General features: G+C 31.3%; 1 protein-coding gene across 3 annotated transcripts; it reads left to right on the plus strand.

Moving 5' to 3' along the window:
- The first annotated feature begins 1,526 nt into the window (after positions 1 to 1,526).
- Positions 1,527 to 8,414, plus strand: LOC108332158 (probable ethanolamine kinase). Of its 3 annotated transcripts, none has more exons than XM_052876161.1 (11): positions 1,528 to 1,915; positions 2,318 to 2,409; positions 2,625 to 2,731; positions 4,485 to 4,590; positions 4,789 to 4,911; positions 5,441 to 5,532; positions 6,338 to 6,422; positions 7,205 to 7,235; positions 7,313 to 7,379; positions 7,879 to 7,971; positions 8,061 to 8,414. In XM_052876161.1, the coding sequence occupies exons 1-11, from the start codon at positions 1,779 to 1,781 to the stop codon at positions 8,187 to 8,189; spliced, it is 1,062 nt and encodes a 353-aa protein (XP_052732121.1). In that variant the 5' UTR covers positions 1,528 to 1,778; the 3' UTR covers positions 8,190 to 8,414. The 3 variants fall into 3 exon arrangements, with proteins under 3 accessions (XP_052732122.1, XP_052732121.1, XP_017422815.1); XM_017567326.2 differs by having other exon boundaries at positions 1,529 to 1,915; positions 7,130 to 7,235; XM_052876162.1 differs by lacking the exon at positions 4,789 to 4,911 and having other exon boundaries at positions 1,527 to 1,915; positions 7,130 to 7,235.
- Positions 8,415 to 25,005: the final 16,591 nt, after the last annotated feature.

Consider the following 25,005-nt stretch of genomic DNA (forward strand, 5'->3'; position numbering starts at 1 on the left):
GCATGTCTTTAATTTTTAACTTATTTGATATGCTTTTAATCGGTTATTAAAAATGAGAATGGAGTAACATTTCTAACAGTGTGTAATTCAGAAAATCCGTGCAGGGCATATCAGTCTTTCTATGCCATTTCATCGCAAATCCGCGCACCTAAGGCGAGATGACTTAAACAGTGTATTCTCACAAATCAGCGCTTTTACATCCGACCAAATCGTCGCAAATCGGCCCAAAAGAACAACGTTATTCTTCTAAATTAATCTTCACTTATTCACGTGAATAAAGAAATCACTTCAAACGAACACAGACTAAGTCATCATCTTGTCAACTATTTTTAATACCATTAACAAACCTACTTTAACATCTAATTGAATTAGTTTGAAAATTTTGTCCAAACCAAACTTATGTTACAACCTTCATTTATAATGTTTCCATTTTCTTTTACAAGAGTTGGTGCATTTTTTTCTAATTTATATTTTAATTCTTACTCAACTAGTTTGAATAAATAATGAATTAAAAAATATAGGTTTAAAAAAATATATTTTAATTCTCTCCTTTTATTTGTAGGTGGCACAGTTTTATTTGAAGGATGCTTCAACATACCACATGTTTAAAAAGTTAATGACGTCCATTGCATTTAACGGAAAGAGTATTATTGACTCAATTTTGTTAAATTAGGGACCAAATTGATCACTTTCAAAATTGGAGGACCTAATTGAAACGAACCCACAAATATAGGGACCTCCGAACCTATTAAACCAAAAATATACTACAATTAGACAGGTATCCCAAATTTGTAGGAAAGAGAAAAATTCAAAAGATAAAATGTTACAAAATTTAGATATTAAAAGTAAAATTAGAAAAAAAAATCCAAAAATTTATATATATTTATATGACGCACGGAATCTGAACTAAATTTTGACTAATGATTATTTATTTTAGGAAATGGTGTTTTGTTGCCGGAAGCAACATTAAATTAACTAACTAAGAATCTATAAAATCAACTAATTAAGGAGGCGTCAAATCACAATGACGCCGGACGGAAAAATAGGCGGTGGCGTGTGCTGTCTAAATTGGTCATATCGGAATTAAGATCCTCTGCAGTTTCAAAAAAAGTGCATAGATCTCAGCTCAACTTAAACTTATCTATAAATATTTTAAATCCTTTAATTTTGATCATGTTTTTTGAATTTAATTTTTTTTTAAATCGATTATTTTTATATTTTTTAATTTAGTTTTTATTTTTTTATAATTTCATATAATCCGGTCTTTTTCTATAATACTATACTAATGTTAAAAATGTATTATGTATTCGTGATTTTTTTAATTTGTTTTTTAAAATAAAAATTTGTCACACATGTTGTAAAAGAGATAGTACTACCACATGCAATATAACACCTTTTTAATATTATTAATATAATACTAATAAAAACGACCACGTTGCACTAAGTTTTCTAAAATAAAAATCAAATTAAAACACATATAAAAAATACATATTAATGAAATCATTCAACCATCTTTTTATTAGACGAAGAAAAGGATTAACGGTCAGATTTATAACGGCGCCGCCTCTTTCAGATCGCAGAAAATCCATTTTCGTTATTTAGTGGGACAACAAAAAATCCTCTTAACGCCATAGCAGGAGACACCTCTGATTTGAACGTACGCAACACCACACCACACAACAAAATATTCTTCATACATCATTTTCCATCACCGTGTTCTTCTTTTTTGCCCTCCTTCGTTATTTGTTTTTTCTCTCTCTTCTCGTTTGGTTCAATCAATGGGTGCAGAGGTTAAGATCTGGAACCCCGTTGAAGTTGCAGAGCAAGCTAGCCACGACTATGTCTCGAAGATTCATCCCTCGCAGCTTACCATCGACCCTTCGCTCGAACTTCCTCATATGACACCTCTCGTCCTGTACGTGATTCTCATTTTTGTTTTCTTTTGTTTTCAATAAAAATAAAGAATAAAGTATTGATTTTTCCTTTTTCGCGCGCTTCTCGTTTGAACTTTCATGGGTTTCTTTGTTTCTTGGTATGGTTGCTGGGAAAAGGTGGGAAAGTGGGAGGGTCAGGTTTTGCTGGGAAGACGTATCAATTGGGGTTTGGCGGTTCTAGATTAATTAGAAATGTTCAATTTCTTTGGATTAGGTGTTGAGTGGGGTGTGATGCCTATAATAGAATACGTCTTTCGATGTTGAACCGTTGATTTTTTGTTTATTTATGTTATTAAATGTTGCTAAATCAGTTTCATCTCTATTCTTGAAATTGCATCATTTCCCTTTTTTTTCTTTTTTTTTTTTCGTTTTGTTTCTTGCAGAAATATGTGCAAGGATATGTTCAAGGCGTGGGCAGATTTGGATGATTTTTGCTTTGATATTGAGAAAATATCTGGGGGAATTACAAATTTGTGTGAGTTGTTCTGTTGATGTTGTTTTTTTAAGAAAGAATACAATTTTTGTTCATCTCAAGATTGATTTTCACATGCTGAACGGCTATGTCTGGTGAACGGTTTACTTCACAAATCCAGAAATAGAGTCAGCTAAACTTTCATCTGGTTGTTTAATTGCTTGTCGCTCATCGGTATTGTTGTTGATGTGGTTGATTCATTTGTCATTGTCTGTCAGTACTCAAGGTTTCAGTTAAACAAGAAAATTGTATTGAGGAAATTATAACCATCAGATTATATGGACCCAACACTGAGTACATTATAGATCGTCAGCGGGAATTGCAGGTTAGACACTTTACTGCATGATTACATACAAAACTAGCCATGTCACTGAATGCTTGTGCGTCCTTTCTTGAGTCAAATATTGCAGTCATGTAGTGTTGATGTAGCCGTCTATATCTTTTTGTTATTTCTGCAATGTTGTTCTCTTGTTGATGAATAATTGAAAGTTAGGGGTAACTGAAATATACGTTGCAGTAATACTTTCCAGGATTGTATCATATTTTATTATTTGTTCATGGGCTAAGATTTTCATCGATTTACCATTGCCAAGCTGAAAATGCCTGGGTCGTGCTCGAGTTGAAGATATCCTAGTTAAAATTGAGTTGAAGATGCTCTGGTAGAGGTTGGTGTGAAATTAGTCTAGTTGAGGTAGAATTCAAAATAATGTGATTGAGGCCAAGGTAAAAATACTTTGGTCAAGGTTGAACTGACAATGGTCTAGCCATGGCCAAGCTAAAGATGCTTTGGTTAAGGCTGATATACGGCTGAGACCATGGAGAAGATTCCTTAGTTGAGATGGAATTGAAATATCTTGGTCAAAGTTGAGTTGAACATATTCAAAGGGTTGGGTTCAAGATACTCTAGTCGAGATTGAGGTCAAGTTAAAATTACCTTTATTGGGGTTAAACTAATGTACTATGTCTTTGGTTTAGTTAAAGATATTTTAGGTTGAGGTTGAGTTAAAGTTATTTTGTTTGAGATCAAGTTCAGGAACTCTAGTGTGGTCGAGTTGAATTTTTTTTTTTTTAATGGAAAACATCTTTTGATATAGACATAACTTGGCCGGAAGCCTTTAAGCCATGGTCCACCCCTTACTAAGTGGGCTTAAAAACTCCTCGTTAGGTGGCAAAAAATTGGATCATTATAGTGAGCCAGCCCTTGGACACACAGGGATAAATTGACACCTCTAATTGTAAAGTTAAACTTTAGCTTTCATTTTGAGCTTACTAATCTTCAGTTGAGATAAATTTGGTAATACAATTATTTTATTAGGATATTTATTCTATTTTATTATTATTATAGTGTGTCAAGGATTACCCTATTTATCATAATTATATTGTGTATAGGGTTGTACATAATAAATAGGGTAACCTTAGACACAGTATAATCATGATAAATAAATAGAGTAACCCTTGACACACTATAATGATGATAAAATAAGATAAATATGTTAACATATTTATTCCTTTATTATTGTTGAATTATTTTTCTCCACTTTCTGAAGCAGCATAAGAAAATAATTAAAATAATCTTATGCAAATTTTTGTTTCCTATGTTAGATGATGTTGCATGGCTTTTATATTTTTTGGGAGTAGGATTTAAAAATGTCTTTCAATATAAATATATAATTTCTTGAGTATGTATTATGGATTTCATTTTTTTTTATTCTGCCATATAGATAAGGCCAAATTAAAAGTTAAAATAATATTTATTAAGAAGATAAGCAAACCACGACTTCAAAAACAAAACTGTTAAAATCCACATCAACACAAGTCCCTTGTAGATGATGTGCTGCAAAACTTTGTTCATTAATCATAAGAAAAGAAAGAGAAAACTTGTTGAAATTGTAGGTATACTATTCATTTATATCCCTGCTTAGATGTGCACGGAGGATGTCGGTTGTAGATTGTGATCAGAGAAAGATATGAATTCTGATGGTGAAAAAAGATTATAGTTTATAATTGTTAAATTAGTTGCTTATCTGTATTTTACTCAATGGGTTTACTTGAAGTTTGGTGTAAAATTTGGTGTTTAGGCTACCAAATTCATCACAGCTGCAGGATTTGGTGCTAAGTGGCTCGGCATATTTGGGAATGGCATGGTGCAATCTTTTATTAATGCTCAAACTCTATCACCTTCAGGTACAAATGGAAAACTTCATGAATGTTCAACTATCTTTAAATGTAGCAACTATGTACTTCCCTAACCCAACCTAAGACTTGATGCTGACTTTTGATCATGAGGAGGCTCTAAGCTGAAGTTCTCAATTATCTGTTTTTATACTTTGTTTACCGCTACACTGGTTTAATGACTTCGTGAATACATTTTCTCCGTGGCAGATATGCGGGAACCAAAGCTTACTGCTAAAATAGCTAAGCAACTTAAAAGATTTCATTATGTGGAAATTCCAGGTTCAAAGGAACCTCAATTATGGAATGATGTTTGGAAGTTCTTTGAGAAAGGTCTATTATCTTTTCTTTTTTCTAGTGTGGTCTCTGTCCGATTCTATTTCAATTGATGAGTTACTTCTGTAATTTTGTTTGAAGTCAATTTGATTTGTTGATTTCTATCATTCCTTCTCTGAAGTTTTGAACTCCCCTTTTTAGTCTTTTCAGTTTCACCATTCTCTGATTTTTAGTTTTGAAAGCAACTGTTTTTTTTAAAGATCACATGCTAGGGAATATTTTGAAAGTAACTTATAATACCAGAATGACCTGTTATGTCTTGTGAAAAATCTGTCATTGTTTTTGGACTAATAGAATTATTTATAAAAATACAATCTATTTGGGGTTTGTTTTTTGTTACCTAAAAGTTTCTTACGCTTTTCATTCTGTATTCTTAGTCCTATGTGATGATGTACTGCTTCAATATATTAAAACTATCATCAAGCTAGATTAACCTCATGCAATATGCTTTTGACAACGGCTTCTGTATGTTTATGCCTGAAAGATTGGTATTATTAGTATTTGAGTAAGCCACTTTTTCTTCCAGCATCTGTTCTTAAATTTGATGATAGTGAAATCCAGAAGACTTATGAAACGATTTCATTCAAGGAAATTCATGATGAAATTGTTGAGCTCAAGGTACTTGCTCTTTCCGACGTTTCTTAGCTGTTATATTTGTTTTTATCTTTGATTGTAATGCAGGGGTCAAACGAATATAAATTACCAACATATTTGAAGTCCAACTCTAATAACTAGATTTGAAAGTTAAGTTTATATTTTTAGTGGTGACTACCATCTTTTTTGCTGTCAATGTCCAAACACTTTTACTAAATATTTATTAGGACATATCCAACAAAGAAAGGGCCAAAGTTTCCAGGCATAATCTTTTCCATCTCATTTGTGCTTGTGAAGATTATTTTTTGGCTTAATTAAGTTTTAAGTACCTCATCAATTAGGGATTTTTTCAATTAAGTTCCTATTAAAAATTTTTGCTCTATTGAGTGCATCAAATATTTTTCGTTTTAACCTTAGTATCCTACCGTTTGATTTTGCCGGGATGACATGGCCATTACTTTCGTCTTCCCATCTCCAACTTGCCAATCAACTCTATTGGAAAGGGAAGGAGCGAGTTGGAGAGAAAAAAATGAGTTGATCGGTGAGTTATAGATGAGAAGTATCGGTTACACCATACCGTAAATGGCAAAAATCAAAGGGTGAGGTATTTAAACGAAAATAAGAAAACATTTGAGCACTCAATAAAACAATTTTTTGATAAGGATTCAATTTAAAATACCCAAATTTATGAGATACTTAAAACTTAATTAAACTATTTTTTTATTGAAAAGGCTAAATTAGTTGTAGTCATTGGTTCATTTTATTTATGGTCATAATTTCTTCTCTTGACTAGGTTATATATATATATTTCTTTTTTTTTTTGTGACAGGGATTGTGTGATCTACTCAAATCTCCTGTAATTTTTGCTCACAACGACTTGCTTTCTGGAAATATAATGATTAATTATGAAGAAGGTATCTAAATAACTCGCTTGTAAGCATGCCTGTGCTTCTACTTGTTAATGTATTTATTTATTTATTATAGAAAAGACAGTAGCTTATTTATTGTGCTTGCTATTCTATGCACGCCATGTCTATGAACTCACTCTCAAGAGTTGGGAGTTCTATATCATCACTGCATCCACACACACACAGTTTTAATATTTCCTTTATCTTTCTTCGTAAAATGTGTGTATGATATACTCATGAGCCAAGCATTGGTACAATTTACTTATTTCGGATTAGGAAACATTATCAAAATTAAGAATGTAACGGTGTTGCATGGTTTTGTTCAAGAAAAATTGTTATATCTGTTTTTCTTCAATGGTTGCTAAATGAGTACAAAATTACCTCACCGTTTGGATCATGAGCTTAGTATACTAACTCCAATTTTAATTATTCGGGATTTAAATTAAAGCAGAAGAAGTACACAACATTAGTCATAAACCAACACAATGAGTATTTTTTTGAATAAGTAATGCGTTTGTTTTTTTAATTAGTTTGCTTGTTAACAGGAATTTCTGATGTGAATTTATTCATTCTCAGTTTATAACAAACTCTGGAATTCACAAATATTTTAACATTCACATGTGAAGAGATGATGTTTAGATAACCAGCTTTTTTATTAATTGATGAGGTTTTCATCTTTTGTTTTTTCTTAATTTAGTCTGACATTTCTCCAGATAAACTTTACTTCATTGATTATGAATATGCATCATACAACTATAGAGGCTATGACATAGGAAACCACTTTGCAGAATATGCTGGTTTTGATTGTGACTTCGACTTGTGAGTTCTTTATCCTTGCTTCTCTCTTTTAATTAGGTTTCTGTTTGTTACTTCAGTTCATCATTTTCATAATGCAGGTACCCAAATATAAATGAACAATATCATTTCTTCAGGCATTACTTACAACCTGAAAGACCCCATGAGGTACCAATCACACTGAATGGGATTAAATATTTCTTTTGTATTTTATTTCACTGTCTCCAGATTGTCAATCATCTAAAAAATAAGATGTACACAATCCATCAATTATGCCATGATCATCTTATTTTCCATTAGCCTTTAATCACTTCGACACTCTAGCCCTTTGGTGTATCAACTATATTAGGTTGCCTTTCCTGTTGGAGTGATGTTTCCTTTTGCTGGTGTGCCTAAGACTGATCTTTGTTACATAAAACTGCCTAAATATCTTCCCGAAATCCCCACTTTTGTCGTACCCTTGAAGTTTATTCAAATTTGACTTTAACTTGAAATAGCCTTATCTCAGTATGCCTTGTTGCATATATATAGCAATATTGTAGCATGAAGACACTTGCACTTCAGGGTATATAAGTTATTGGAAATATGAATATAAGTTTATTTTCGTGTCCTATAATAGATATCTCCTGTGTTTCTTTAAGATCATCATTTACTTAATATAATACAGGTGTCCGAGAAAGATCTTGAAGCTTTGTATGTTGAGGCAAATACATTTTCCCTTGCCTCTCACGTTTTCTGGGCATTGTGGGGTGTGATTCAGGTAGTATATTTTCCTCTTTTATTCTCAATGCTTTCTTAGTCGAACGACGTCCTTTATTGTTTGTTGATATTGTTTCTGATGATAAACAGGCAAAGATGTCCCCAATTGAATTTGATTATCTTGGTTACTTTTTCCTTCGATACAAGGAGTACAAAAGACAGAAAGAGAAGTATTTCTTGCTTGCACGGACCTATCTCACCGGATGCAAGAATAACTAGATGAGAGAGATTTACTCGATCACTTGTTAGTTTTTGTATGTCATGTTTGTAGCATGAATCCGTTGATTCATGTAGTTTATGTTTGCTTAAAATTTCATTTTAGACTCTTTTCATAATAATGGCCTTAGCCTAATTAAGGGTGTAGTTTGAGCTAGAGGCTTTTCTACCTCCTGTTGTTGTAATCCTAGAACATGCTATAAAATTGATGTCATTCTTTTTCTTGTACTGTGGCATTATAATTTTTTTTGTCTTGTTTATTCACCTCTACAAAAGTGACCCCTCACTTACAATCTATTACATCCAATCTGCAATGGAGGCAATCCAATTAATTAAATTCCTTGTATCACAAGAAAAATGAGTTTCTCTTTTGCACATGAGATTAGCTCATGCTCGAGTTTGAGTTATGAATTTTTGTACTCTATCTATTGACCGATACATGTTGATTGCAATACTGTGATGTGATGGAGAAAATCGATTGACTAAGATTAAAATCAGCTAAACATCTAATTAGCATAAACATGTTAATCATGTTTAAAGAGAATTGAATTGTAATTAGATTGATTTTAATTAAAAGCTCATGGAAAAAGCTAAAGATATAAGTCAATAGATATAAGTCAAATGCTGTTGAAATATTAATTATATTTTTATTATAACATTAATTGTTTTAACCAATCAAATTTGAGTTGACTTTAATATTAGAGTATATATTTATAGGTAATTTTTGATTAGTTGGTGAATAATATTACCTTTGCACAAAGATTAGTTGGTGAATAATTACCTTTGCACAAAGAGGACAACATTAGAGTGTGAAGACCAGGAAACTGTTTTAAGTGGATCTTATACTCAAAACATTTTGACATCTATCGTGGAGTTGAGCGAAAACTCCTTAAGCTCACATGGTAACCAAAAGGAATGTGGTGATTTGTATCGAAGGAAGCTTTGGACAATCAGATGGATTTAAGGGAGATGATGAGGAGGATGCAAATTGCCTTGTCAGAATTGGGTAACATACTTGTGGACTTCATGCACGACCTAATCATACCCTGGAATTTCTAGCAGGTTTAGCTTGTCCCCTTCAATTGCCATGTCGACATGAATTTCCTTAACAGTGTGACTACTCTATTTTTCCATGGCCTTCTTTTTACCCTTATCTTGGTTCTCATCCTCGATTATACCCTTATTTGTAGTATGTACAAGTGTAGTATGATTCGGTAAATTCCATTCGGTCAACTCCTGATCACCTGAAGATGATTCGAGTGATGAAGACGACAAAGAAGCGCCATTTGTATACCCCATACCTTCCCAACTAGAGGATCCTTCCGATGAGGAAATGTTAATAACAGACATTATTATCTTAAACAAGAAAGAAAAATAGAAACTGTGCAGTCAAAGAAGAGTGGCATGAATAAAAGAGGTGAAAATGACAAAACCACTTGCCTTTATTTATAGAAAACCCAAGGGACATGGGTGCCACCAAGATCGCCAGATCCACGAATTCAATGCTATTGCTAGCAGCATGTGTGCGAGGCATCAACACGATTCACGAGACGACACATCCACCTATCACCAACAATCATATTTTCAAAGGAACAATCAAGCGACAACAAACAATTTTGGCTTCTGTCTCCACCCACACTCAAGGCTTGGGGGTATATGTACTGTATGTACCTACCGATACATATTGCAATAGTGTGACCGACTACTCATGGCATGGAAAAAACTGATGATTACAATTAAAATAAGCTAAACTTGGAAAAGAAAGAACCAAAATTTAAACAAAAACTTATGTATTCTTCTAAAACACTCACTTAAATACAATTCTACAAGAAAATCCTAATTAACATCCAAATCACAAACTAGCCTAATTTTAAAGACTTAGAAACTGAAAGGGTTTAAAAAGGAATTTTTACAAAGGAAAAAGATAGAAAAATGGGGAGTTATTTGTAGTGCTCAACACTTATAGGTTATCTAAGTCAGAGGGAACTAGAGGGAGTACATGAGCTAGGGCAAAGCACTTATATAATTTTTGTTAAAACATTGAATATATTTTGAGAACAAATTTTACAATCATCTACTTTGATACATTTTCATACCACTCCATTCTTCTAATATTGTTTATGCATTTGATTTGACATACATTATTTGCTTTGGTATATATGATATGTTGATTTGCTCTTATATACGTATGCATTGCATAAATGATTTGACTTATGAAAGTCATACATCATTCATATTTGATATTGAATAGTCTACTTTAATATTTTGACTCTCATTTTATTATGACTAACATGATTAAAATTTATCTAAGTAACGTCTAATCCTACTAATAAATATCACTCGTATATTTGTATAGCTCTGATATAAACACTATGAGATATCATTTAGATTTATTTTAATCTAATAAATCTGATATACATAAATGCTATGTGATATCATTTAAACTTATTTTTTATTCAATAGATCTCATATATAAACGCTATGATAAACATATTGTCTAAACTCATTTGCTCTTATAGCTTATATATATATATATATATATATATATATATATATATATATATATATATATATATATATATATATATATATATATATATATATATATATATATATAAACACTATGAATGTATATCGTTTAAAATGTGAGATGAGTAAACAATCCAAAAGGATACAATTTTACTTTGAACAACAACATTAAAAACCTGTTAAAAGCCTTTCGAAATCTTTAGACTTTGACTGATATCGTCTAAATCCTTTCAAAACTCTCATAAACATATTTTATTTAGCATGTGTTTTAGTTAAACATAAAAAAGGGGAAGATTGTTAAGACAAGATTGTCTAGAGATACTAGACTATCTAGAAACTCGAATTTTGAAGTTTAACGTACAATATTTAACGAAATATTGTTTAATGAAGTATAACATCTAAGCAAAGTGCATATTAGAATATCCTTATTAAATGCTAGCAAGATAAATTATGACGTGCCAGTTATAGAAGAGTAAACAATACTTGACAAAATCACAACTAAAGAAAGAAGCAATAAACCCTGAACATTTTATTAAGTGAGACATTATTTTGAAAAGCATAGACTCACGTTAAAAACGCTAATATTATGAATCATGCTTAAACGCTCTTTTAACGTAAGAAAATTAAATGCATGAGCATGTTGTATCTTTGTTTGCTTTGCTTTTTCTCTCTTTATCTCTGAAGATAATGACAATACCAAGCTTTACTCAAAAGCACTATACATGGATAAAAAGATGTTATGAAATAGGATGACTTTCATGGAATCTTTCCTTAAAGCTTTATGTCCTGCCATAGTTGTAAAAACTCTCACGGCTAAAGCAATGTTGCTCTTCCCAAGATGCAAAATAGTACAAATCTTAGTACTTGAAGCCATCTACAATAAAAAAGGTTAACTCTTTCTGAGTAACAGTCATCTTTCGAACAAAGCTATATAAGGAGGACTTGCAAAAGTGAATATAGGAACTTTTGCTATCATTGAATTGTTACGTTGTTATTCTCTTTAAAAGCTTACATCATCTGAGCCTATTCTTAGAACAAGAAAAAGTCTTTCAAGTTATCATACTTCATTGTATTGATTTTATCCTCTCTCTCTAAGAGTTATTTGATTATGTACTTGTAATCAAAACACTGCTTGTGTTTATATATTCAAAAGTAAATTAAAGGCATATACCACTGTTGGTCCCTATTTTCGTCAACTTTATTCGATGTGGGACTCATTTTTTTAATGTTCAATGTAATCTCTTATATCGTAATTTGTGCTCAATTTTGTGTTTTTGACTAACGACGTTTAAATCATTAACGAAAAAATGTCCACAACACCAATCAGTGAATTACATGGCAGTTATTGGTTGACGTGGATACATCACCCTTGACACGTCATCATCATTTCCTGCCTCCAGAAACCCTAATTTCATCCTAGACAGAAACCCTAGCCACCACCTAACCCTAGTCGTCATCGCCTCGCTCATGGTCAGTTACCATCTTCGCACCTCCATCATTAGAGATTTCGAAACCCTACCCAAAAACCTTTCGCCAACATATCACGCATTGGCTGCGTCGTTGTTCCAAACGCTCCATCACAAACATCGCGAAACCGAATCGCGCCTTTGAGCAATGTCGTCGTGAAGCTTCTTCATTCTCTACCAACCACCATCAACCTGAAGCACATAAGATCAAAACCTTGAGAACCAGGCATCTCCTTCAAACCAGAAGCGCGATTCACGCCGCAACAATGAAGAGCCACCAACATCATCACCAACCTCTCACAAGCAAAACCCAAATCGTAGAAATGCATATTCTCCTAGCTAATAAACTATTCTCCACAAAAATAGAGTTCTTTGCAGTCCTTCTTTCTCTTCCATTATCCTAGTGATGGCTCCAATCAAAGGTCCAATGTGGCTCCCTTCAAATGGTCCTCCATCAATTTCTATATGTCATAAAGCAAAAAAATTGTGGTTGATGCTTTGTCTTCAAGGCAAATGTTACTTTCTAATATTTGAACAAAATTATCTGGTCTTGAATTTTTGAAAGAAATATACCTGCATGATTCTGAATCTTCTGATATTTTTGCTACTTGCAGAAATGTTAGAACCAATTGGCATTTTAGGCACAATGGTTATTTTTTTAAAGATAAAGATTGTATTTGCCTAAGTGTTCTTTTAGGATCTTTTAGTAAAAGAAGCACATGAGGGAATGTTAATGGGACACTTTGGGGTTTAAAAGACTTTAGACATTGTGCGTGAACATTTTTATTGGCCCTACGAGGAATGTGATATGCAAAAATTTTATGAAAATGACATTACTTGTAAAATGGCCAAATCAAAAGTTAAGTCACATGGTTTGTATAATCCTTTGCTTGTTCTTAATAGTCTTTGGCTTGATATTTCAATGGAGTTTGTATTGCATTCACCACAAACTCAAGGAGGGAAAAAAAATCTATTTTTATGTTTGTCAATAGATTTTCCAAAATGACTTTCTTTATTCTTTGTAAAAAGATTAATGATGTTGACATGTACCTGACTTGTTTTTCAAAGAGGTAGTTAGATCTCCTGGACTGTGAAGAAGTATTGTAGTGATAGGGATACAAAATTCCTTAGTCACTTTTAGAGGATATTATGGGGTAAGCTAGATACCAAGTTTTTGTTTCTACTACTTGTCATCCTAAACAAATGGACAAACAAAGGTAATGAATAGAACTTTGGGTACTTTACAACTATCTTGAAGAAAAACTTGAAATCTTGAGAAAACTGTTTACTTCATGTTGAATTTTCTTACAATAGAGTTGTCCATAACATAAGTAGTTGTTCTCCATTTGAAATTATTTACGGGCTAAACTACTTAACTCCATTAGATTTGTTACCTATTCCTAACATTTCTGTTTTAAAATTAAAGATGCATAGGCTAAGGATAACTTTGTGAGAAAACCATATGAACAAGTCAAAGCACAAATTGAAAGAAAAATTTAAAGTTATTCCAAACAAGCAAATAAAGGAAGACAAAATGTAATATTTGAACCTGGAGATTGGGTTTGGGTACTCTTGAGGAAAGAAAGGTTTTCTAAACAAAGAAAATCTAAGCTCCAACCTAGAGGGGATTAACCTTTTTAAGTGTTAGAAAAAATAATGACAATGCCTACAACATTGATCTTCCAAGTAAGTATTTTATGAGTAATACTTTTAATATATCTAATTTATCTCCTTTCACTACTGATGATAAAGCTTTGGAAATGGCTTCAAGTCTTTCTCAAGAGGGAGAGAATGATGCAAGCATCAAAACCCAAGGGCATGATGAGGATCATCAAGACTTAGGTGAAGCCATGACAAGAAGAAGGCTTGAGAAGGCACATGAGACATTGCAACACAAGGTGATTCCTCTTTTGGAAGCCCAATTGAATATCACACACCTTGAAAAGACAAAGTTGATTATGTGTATTACATGGCTGGAGTATTACAATAAAAATATTAATATTATGCTTATAATCAAGATTCAATCCCATGACCATTTAGAATATGTCAACATGACCACTAGAACATGTTATCTTTTCTTGGAATGTAGGGATTGTATTTTTAACCTTATTGGAATTTAGAATGGATCGAAATATTTTTGCATAAAATAATTGTTTATCTCTACTAGGGTTTTCCCAACATCTTGCAATCTTATCAAGAATTTTCCAATTCTAATGGGTGTTATCCTTAGACTTATCAAACCTTAGTTTGTAACGCCTTCCCTTTATTCAGATTTTCTCTATTTTTTTTTCAATCACTAAATATTTGCATCTAGTCTATTTAAAATCATATTAGAGTCTTACTCAAAATTTTATGTACTTAACCACCTTTATGAATCACTAAACTAAATATTAATTAGTTGTTTCATTATTTATCTTTTATAAGACATGATTACTTTCGTTATATAGCCACACACAAGAACCCTTAACCATTAAGATACATACATAAATTTGATAAATAAATATTTATGCTTTTATATAGAAGTAATAAATAGTAATAGTCATTTTTATAAATTGATGATACCTCCTTACATAATATTTAGTTGTTTTACATGCATCAACACATATCCCATCAAGTGTTGTGAATGTATGGTTTCAATAGTTTGATAACTATTTTAACCATTTATACACTTTTCAATAGAAAATGAAAGCTTAATATTGCAGGCTTTGGGGAGTTGTATGAGGTTCTGAAAACGAAACCCTAAATTAGCTGTAGAGGCATCCAGGCAAGTACAAAGCTTTTTTATGGTTAAAGGATTGTTTGCTTTACTAAACTGCGAAGCAGCTCCAGCACAACATCTTGGAGTTGGAGTCCCAAACTCTGAACTAACCAAATAAGGCACACATGGAGCAAACAATGGCTTATATTCATCACATGTAGCAGGCATTTGACCTTCACTCCAACTTGTTATGGCCAAACCATAAGCCATAACAAACATGACCAAAGCAAAAACCTTCTTCACCATCTTTTCTCTTAATTATGTCAGCTTCTTAGCTTTCAATCTTATCAACTTGTGTGATTATCATTCTTAGCATGCCATTATTTATATAGACTTCATATTAAGCTTGAAATAATTCAGATTATTTTTGTCATATTTTTTCTCCTTTTTCCTTGGAGTCATACTATAGTTTAGTCAAACATTTGAAACTTATTAATTATTTTTGTGTTTCCTTTGCATCTTAACTTATTAATACATTAATTACTTACTGTTTTAAAAATATTATGGTCAACTTTTGTTTCAAGAGTTTTAGGTGAATATCAATTACAATTTATTTTAATTAATTTATATTCTTGCTTTTTATTTAAAATAATTGTTTATATATTTTAAGAATCTTAAAATTAACTTAAATAACAGATATGAGAATGCATGCCAATATAATTTTGCATTGTTGTATGCGTTGACGTTGAAGTTGGTCTAAATCTGTTATTACACAGTCTCTTTCTTATTCAAATAATATAATTAAATCGTCATTTTTTCAACTATAAAAATATTTGTAGTTAACTAGTAAATATATTAAAAATAGAGTTGACTCCGACTTCAAATTAGACTAAACAAAATTAAATTTTAATATTTATATTTATTTAGGTTAATATGTTAATTAAGTTCACTGTTATTTTTTTTTAATTTATTTGCAATATTCATTAAAGTTTATTTTAGTTTAATTAATTCTATTTTTTAATAGTTATATTTATTTAAATTAATGTAGTCAATACTGATATTTTTTAATTTATTTAATATAACTTATATATATATATATAAATAAATAAATAAGTAATCAGATTTAAAGGAATTGGTACCATTAGATTAATCTAATTAAAAGTTAATAAAAAACTATAAATATAGGTTAAAAGTATGATTGTTACAACATTAATTACGCTTTTATCATAGCATTAATTATTTTAACATATCAAACTTTAGCATTAGAACACTTATAATAGGTATCTCTAGTCGATTGGCAAACATATTACCTTAGCATAGAGAGGACATAATCAGAATGTGAAGATTAAGAAATTGTTTTAAGTGAACATTCAATCTTACACTTGAAACAAATTCAATAACATATCCTAGTGTCAAAACTTGGAACAAAAGAAATGAAAAAACATGGAATAAGATGAGAAGTAGAGAATAAATAAAGACAATTGAGATGAAGAATTACTAGATTTTTTTAAGAACTTCAAGATCTGATTGAGAAAAAAAAACCACACCTACAAGAGAAAAGTTCTCATAGTTTACTTAAGAAATGCATTTAATTTGAAAGGATAAAACAATGACTCAATATGGCCTTTTACAGATAAGGTTTTAATACGATGTTTAATACAAACGAGAGACATTCGAAACCCAAATTCAAATGTAAAATCTAAGAAGAACCAAAAATGAGATGAACCTCAAGGCAAAATACTTATGATTTCATGTTTATATTCTTTTACCTTAAAGGTGGTAATGGAATAGATTTTAAAAATTTTGGTCATTATAATCTACATCCTATAAAATATATTGAAACAATAATACATATCCATTTTAACTAGATAAACTATATTTAAATTTTCTCAACCCAATTTAAATTGGATTAAATCTAGATTAAATCTACTTTGTTAATTAGATTACATCCAATGATATCAATCTAATATACTTGAGCACTAGATCCATTAAACATGAACCAAACCAACTACGTTGGACCTGAACCTAGATCGACTTGTGTCGACTTGAGTTTGGTTTACTCAACTTGACTTGGGTTTGGGACACCTCACCTCAACAATAGCCAAAGCTGACTTGAATAAATCTAAGCCTAAACTAACTTGACTTGACCTGAACCATGTCAACTCAACTCCACTTAAGCTTGGGCTCGATTGAAATGACTCGGTTAGACCTTGGTCTCAAGATGACCTAGTTTGACCTTTTGGCTCGAGCCAACTCACCTTCACCTTCGAATCAAACTAATTGGTCTTGATCTTCGACCAGGACTGACTCGTTTCGACCTTCGATCGAGACCGACTCATCTCAACCTTTGTCTAGGGTTGACTCGTTTCAATCTTTGGCATGGACCAACTCGTCTTGACCTTTGGTCAAGTCCAATCCGTCTTGACCTACAACTTAGGCCAACTCATCTCGACCACCGACTTGGGCTTACTCGCCTTGATCTACAACCCATGAAGACTTGACTTGAACTTTAACTAGGGATAACTCGGTTTGACCTCTGACAGTCCGACCTTTGACCAGGGTGACTTCACTAGGTCTTCAGTCAATGCCTTTGACCTGAGAGGGCTCGACTCAACTTTCGATCCAAAACCACTCGACTCAACCTCCTCCTTAGGATGATTTGAATCGACCTTTGGTTGGGGCTAACATGACTCAACCTTCAATCGGGGCAACTTAGTTCGATGTTTGGTCAGGTCGACTCAACTCGATCTTTGATTAGAGTGACTCAGTTCAACCTTTAGTTAGGACCGATTCGTTTTGATTCTTCGATCTGGTCGACTCATATCTCAACCTTTATACCGAGTCAACTCGGTTTGGCCTTTGGTTAGTGTCAACTCAACTTGACCATCAACTTGGGCTTGCTTGGCTTGGTTCTTTAGCTTAGGCTTACTCACCTCAAAAATTATATTAGGCCAACTCAAATCCACTCCTTGACCTAATAAAACTAGATTCAACATTTGTTCAAGGTCAACTCGACTCATTCTTCATCCCATGCTAACTCGACTTGGACTTTGGTTTGGACCAACTTGCCTTAACCTTAAGCGATGACCGACTCGTCTAACCTTCCTATCGAGCCAACTCAATTTGATTTTTTAGCACGAGTTGACCATGCTCAACCTTCGGCCTAGGTTGATTGTCCTGACCTTTGGCAAGGGCTAACTTGGCCCGACCTCTAACTTGAACTGACTCAACTTGACCTTCAGCTTGGGTTGACTCAGGTTGAACTTCGGCCTAGGCCAACTCAGGTTGATCTTCGATTTGAATCGACTCGCCTAGACATTCGCTCGGGGCCAACTCGGCTCAACCTCTGACCTAAGCAAATTCATTTAGATTTCTCGATCCAGGTTGACTAATCTCAACTTTGAGTAAGGCCCGACTCAACTTGACTTACGATCCAAGATGACTTGAGTTGACTTTTGAGTAGAGTCGACTCAACTCAATTTGTTTAGCTTGACCTTTTAAATTCGTTGACCTTTTACCTACACCTACTTATCTTATTCTTTAACTTAGAAAAATTTGACTTTACTTAGACCGATTTGGCTCAACCTTCATCTTAGATCAGCTTGGCTTAACTGGTGGTCAAATTGACTCAACTGGTGGTCAGATTGACTCTATTCAACCTTGGATCTATCTCGACTTTACTTGATGTAGTTCTTAATCGTTTTGGCTTAATTTAAACACACTTTAGTTTTGAATTTTCAAAAGCTAAAAAATGTTCAATCTAAGTCTAATTTGGAATTGTACTTACAATTCAAATACATAAATCTAATTAATATAAATTTGAATTATTATGGATAGATTGTACAATTAGAATTTTTAACCCAACCTTGTATAACCTTACTTAATCTTGATCGAGAATGTGAGGTATGAAACATGTGATTTCGTACTTTCCTTGCTCTCCAAGGTACACCCGGTTATTTAGGTGTGCTTTATTTTCATTATTGGTTGAGAATCAAATGCATTTGGTCCTTCATTAAACACATGTTGATCCAGGTTGAATTACAAGTAATAAACTAGAATTAAAATCCAAAAGAAATACAATAAAAAGAAAGCAACTCCTAATTTTTATGAGATCATGAATACGCAATAAAGAAAACAAATAATTATTTTTATGAGTAAAAAAGCTATTGTCTTTTGTCATGTTTCTTATGATTTTTAAATGACCTTAGTTTCTTTTTCTTGTATACATTCATTAGTTAGACTTAAACTTAAGAAGCATGACATGCTTCCTGTAATTTCTCGTAGATTTAACTTTTATGTATCTTTTGGATGTGATAGTAGTTTATTTTTTTTATCTTCTATAATTATGCTTTAAGGAGAAAATATAAAGGTGAAAGACATTTCTCCTTAAAGACTAAGTAACATGCTCTCAAATTTAGGCCAATTATTGAACATTTCTTTGATTTTAATTTGACTTTTAAAATTCAAAATTTTTCTCCTAAAGCATTGTAAATCTCGTCTTAAAGTATTGTTATATGCTTATGTTCATCATCTTCTTTTTGAAGCATGCTTTCATAATTATATAATTTAATGGATTAAACTTGTGTTCAATAACTATCTCGTGTTGTTTTGTTCCTGTTATTGTGTTCAAATCCTCATTTTACTCATAAATGCAAGTTTTCACACTATACAAGCTTATGGATTAAATTTGTATCTAGTTTAGTATATTTGAGATTCATGATTTGTATTTCAAGTTATAAAACTGTAAAATTAAATTCAAGTTTCTTATCTTTAATTAAATTAATTTAAGTTAGACTCTTGGTCATCAGAATAAATTTAATCCATGAATGTATGAAAGATGAGTTGATTGAGTTTTTGCTGGAACATTTTCTGTCTGCTATATATAAATAGATAAAAAGAGAAGACAACCTTACGTGTAGGGAAGGAAGAAAAACGAAGTGAAAATCTTAGTTAGGAATTTCCTACCCCTCTCCAACTGCATTTGCATTTCTATAAATAACACTACTATGCCATAGCACATTATCTCTCTTTCTCTTTGTATTTTGTAAAACAAATCTTTGCATGAGATTTGATGTCATATCAATATCATTATAATAAGGACAACTACATTTCTTTCCAACCATATTCATCTATCATGTGTCTTCATAACTGAATGAATTGCTAATTGCTGCTAAAGTGGTACAATGATGCAATCTGAAACTGTGACATACATGCAGTACATTCATCAGATGATCAAATTTCCTATTCTTTTTTCACTCTACAATTCTGATATCCAAAACCATCACCATAGTGATCTCATGGAGCAGCAGAAGACACAGTAACACATTCTACCCTTAATAACTGAATTCTGAAAAATTTATGAATACAAACCTCTTATTCATCTTTCAAATTGAGGCTATAATTCCGATAAACAGGTTAAACATGACAAAAGAAACGAAATTAAAAGCAGAAAAGAGCCATAATGCAGAGGCTTTCCTAGATTAACCATGTACTATATATATCAGTATGTCTTCATACCAAAATGAAAGTCGTTCTTTTTAACAGATGAATAATCTTAAGACAAGCTGTTCAAGTTTAGTTTTAGAAAGTAAGAGTAATCAAAACATAATAATATTATAATCCTTGTTACTATATATAGTTGGAGGAGAAAGAAATTAAGGAAATCAACTTGAAAGTATTCACCTACCATGAGTTCTGGACTGCATATGAATGAACACTTTTTCATAGTCTATACTATAGTACACTGAGTTTTGTCTCAAAATCTTTGTGGGGCTTGGCTCCTCTGCATAAGTGATCTGTTTTCCTTTAGAATCTCAGGTGGAAAGAAATGCTTAGTGTTCTGTAATGGAAAATTTGACACTGAACTGATTCTGGCAGAAAATGGCTAGATGTTTTATTGAATCACATGTGGAAAAAGAGATTAGTCAAGTTCTTCAAAAAGTCCCTGATGTTGTTTTCTAAGGTTCAGATCTTGTGTGTTTGAAAACCAAGGGAATGAAATGAACAGCAAGGACTGTTGTGATGTGATTAAAACAATACAGCTCAAAAGAAAGATGTTGTTTTGAATCATGAGTTGAGCATTCTTAATGAACCTTAACTTTGGTTACATAACCAAAGTTAAGTATAGTGAAAAACTAAGAAGACTGAAAGCAAAAGCAACATGAAATTATAAAGGTGACCTCACCATAATCATGGCACCACCTGCATAAATGTACAAGAACATGAAGTGAATAACTTAATCAATCCATAAATTTGGCCCCTTAGAAAGAAATTGCGGAAGTTACAAGAGAAAAAAGGAAAGGAGAATGATAATGTACTTTTTATCTTGGATTTTCCCTTCATTACTTGGCCAAATTTTCAAGGAAGACACCAATATCTAATGAGAACAAGTTTGAGAAGGCTTTGATATGGTAAAGGAAAAGAAAAAGTATATGAAAAAGTGAAGAATTAGGAGCTCCCTTCAGTCCAAAACTACAGCAACTTGTGCATGGAAGCTTTGGGCTGCAAGGAACTCCCATTTCTGCAGCTTTCACAACTCCAACACATGTGATGAATAAAAGAACGTGAACAGCTTCATTTATACAAACTCCTTTTCCTTACTTGATTCAATAAGTAATGGTCTAAAAGTTCTGATCATTTCCATCCAATTTCTAGCAGTACCCCAGATAAAATTAGGTAAAAGAAAATGAACAAGTGTAATCATTTATAACTGAAGTTACCGTTACAACTTTCAAACCACTAAAAACAAAGTGCCTCCTTTTTGACAATTCTTGCTTTCATTGTTCCTCAAGGAGTGATTTTAGCTGCTTAAGTAGCACCTACCCACCATAGGCATAGCTAGAAAATCATTCCCCTAATCACAAAAGTGCAACATAAATGGTTCCTGCCAACACTTTTTTTTCAAACATATAGTGTAAAAGTTATAGTATTTAACAATATCTAAGTTAAAAAGAATAATATCTGTAGTACTATGAATCTGATAAATAATTTCCAGTGAAAACAACCATCCTATGAGAGTGCCTAACAAGAATTAACAACATTCTTATAAAGGAATATAACTCCCACCACTCTTTAGTGTCATTTCCCTTTTCCTTTTCCACTTAAGCTCACTGAATTCCTATGATGTTGTTGTGCTTTTCCAACCATTCTTACTATGTGGTCCTGTCTCTGCCTCAGAATTTTGCTGCATACACACACACACACAAACATGTACATATATATTGGTCTGAACAAGGATTCTGAAAATCTCTTTAATTTGATGAAAGTAAATGTTTTGCTTTGTGTCCCATCAAGGAGTTGAGATGGGTCTGATGCATTCCTACCTTGATTCCTTTTATGACCAAATGATAGGAACTGCATTTTATTTCCAAAAAACTTTTGGGTCTTTCTAATTTTCCTTTCCATTTCAATGACTTTGATTAATCTGTAGCTAAACTTCTGAAAGCTCTCATAGTCTTTTCTTCTGTCACTCCACTATGAACTCGGTGTCTTTGCCTTTCAAGCTACCCTTTTAGATTGTTTCATGGTTTAACTTGTTTTGCTAAAATTATACTCATTTCGTATAGCTTTTAACCATTTCTGATTATTTTACTACCAGTTTATCAGAATCTACTTGCAGTATTAAAATATTCATTGTAGTCTTTTTCTTCTTTATCATGTAATCTATTCTTGTCTTTATGTCATTTTATTTTGAGAATTCAAATGTCAGTTTGTAAATAAATATGAAAGTTGAATATTCTATAAGAAAAAAAAAACTTGCACGTTGATTGTCTTAACATTTTAAAATAAAATAAATGAATCACTCAGATCTTAATTAATTATGTGATTTTGTGTTCATTATGTAACTTATCATGAATTAGCTTTACCGATAAATTTCATTCATTTCAACTTTCAATTAGCAATTTTAGCTTCTCAGCCAATATTTCAATTTTAATTTGCTTGTCTACGAGTTCTGCCAAGTACAAACATTTAAGATTCTTTTTTCTTTTTGAATTCTTTTATATGTTCATATAAAATTTACAAGTCAAAATAATAATGTAAAAATTCATTTATTATTTCCCTTATTTTTAATGTTTGAAACTATTGACAAAAGAGATAAAGATAAAAGACAAAATAAATTAAATTCTTCCCATAACTTTTAATTAATTAATACATAAAGCAAAATTAATTTTAGTGATATTTTTTATTATAGATCTTAAACATAATATATATATATATAGTTTAGAAGATCTAATATTGGTCAAAAGAGTTTTGATTTTCAATATAGAGAATATAATTTTCTTCAAAGACATAAAAAATTGTATTATAAACTCACTTGCTTTAGATAATATTAGAGAAAAGAACTACTGTAAAACTCATAAAAATTACTTAAAATTTAAAAATGAGGCGTACCGTTAAAATGAAAATGAAATTATAAAAAATCATATATCTTCACTGGAATAAAATTGAAAATTTATGCTAAAACTACTTTATATGCCTAAAAATATTAATATGCACATAATTAAAAAGTGCAATTTTATTTTATAGGGAAATCCCAACGGCCTCTTTAATTTGATTCTCCCTAGTTTGAAATAGCTTATAGGCTTAACTTTTTAAGGTTCCTTTCCTTTTCGTGCATAGGTTCATAGCCAACAAAAAGAGGAAAATTTTGCACATAAAAACACTTAAGAAAATGTACATTAGAAAACAATGACGTGACTACTAAATTTAGAAAAAATGGAATTAGAAAAAAGAAAACAACCGAAAATGACAACCATACAACAATACTACTTGTTAGAATTTGAAATTCAGAAGTAGAAGAATAAAACTTATTTAAGGATTGATCAACCACTAAATTAGACATATATGTTGCTGTTATTCTTCTTTTTACTTTATTTTTATTTCAATAGTAAATCAAGTAATGCATGTAATGAGTAATTTTATTAAATGTCATGTTAACATTAAAGGAGATCCATATATTGTATTAAAATATATGAATATATTCACATGTTCAATAATTGAGACAATTTGGTTAATATATCAACATGTGTTCAATATAATAATAAAATCAAAGGATTATGCAAGATTCAAATGAAGATGATTTATTTAAATATTGATGCTTACGTGGATAGTTAAATACCTCTTTATGTTTGATATTTGATAACTTGATTGGAAATATTCATCAATGATTTGACTTTATTTAATATTCAAAATATAATCATATTCACTTACTGTTTCGATAAGTGAGTAGTTTCTAAATATTTGAAAAATAATTTATTTCTTTATATGTACAATAACACGTTGGAAACTCATGTTATTTTAAATATTTATAATATAAACTTGTTTTGGATGTGGATTAAGATCAACCATGTTCAATTTCAAGTTATCCCGTTTAGTAAAAGTTGTTGTTCGTTCTATTAAGTTGAGAAATTATCACAGTATTTCGATATCAAAGTTATTAAAAAATTAATTGTTCAAGTATTAATGTTAAAAAAATTAATTGTTCAAGTATTAATGTTGTATTAAATACAATCATTTATTTCTTTATCTCTTACTAATATTTATAGATTTTGGAATAGATATTGATTAACAACAACCTAATTATAAAACAACATAATTATGATCTAATTGGTGGTAATCACACATTTATCTTAAGTTGGTCAGAATTAACATTAATATCTTTGTTGATTGACAGTGCAGTCCTGTTGTACAATCACGAAGAAAACTTGTGTAAAAAAGTAGACCGGTCAATTCATGGAATGACTGAATAGTTATACGATACAAAACTTATTCTTTATATATTTTATATTATGTAAAAATAATATTTGTGTGATTGAGTAGATAACTTATCAAGATCAAGACTAAAATTATGAACAAAGCTTATAGACCTAAACTTTTAGAGATTAGGGATGAAGATGTTCATGAGAAAATAAAGTAGAATGAAATATTTTATTATCTAAAACTAAAAAAAGACATGCAATGAATAAGATAATATATATAGTAAGAATAACATTATAAAAATATTGAGAAACCAGAGTATAAGTTATTTTAATAAGATGTCTACTTTTTTCGCTTAACAGCTCCTATTTTGTTGAGATGTATAAACATATCAAGTTTGATAGAAACCAAAAATTATTTAAAAAATGAG

Source organism: Vigna angularis, chromosome 4 (genome assembly GCF_016808095.1).
Source record: "Vigna angularis cultivar LongXiaoDou No.4 chromosome 4, ASM1680809v1, whole genome shotgun sequence".
Classification (NCBI taxonomy): domain Eukaryota; kingdom Viridiplantae; phylum Streptophyta; class Magnoliopsida; order Fabales; family Fabaceae; genus Vigna; species Vigna angularis.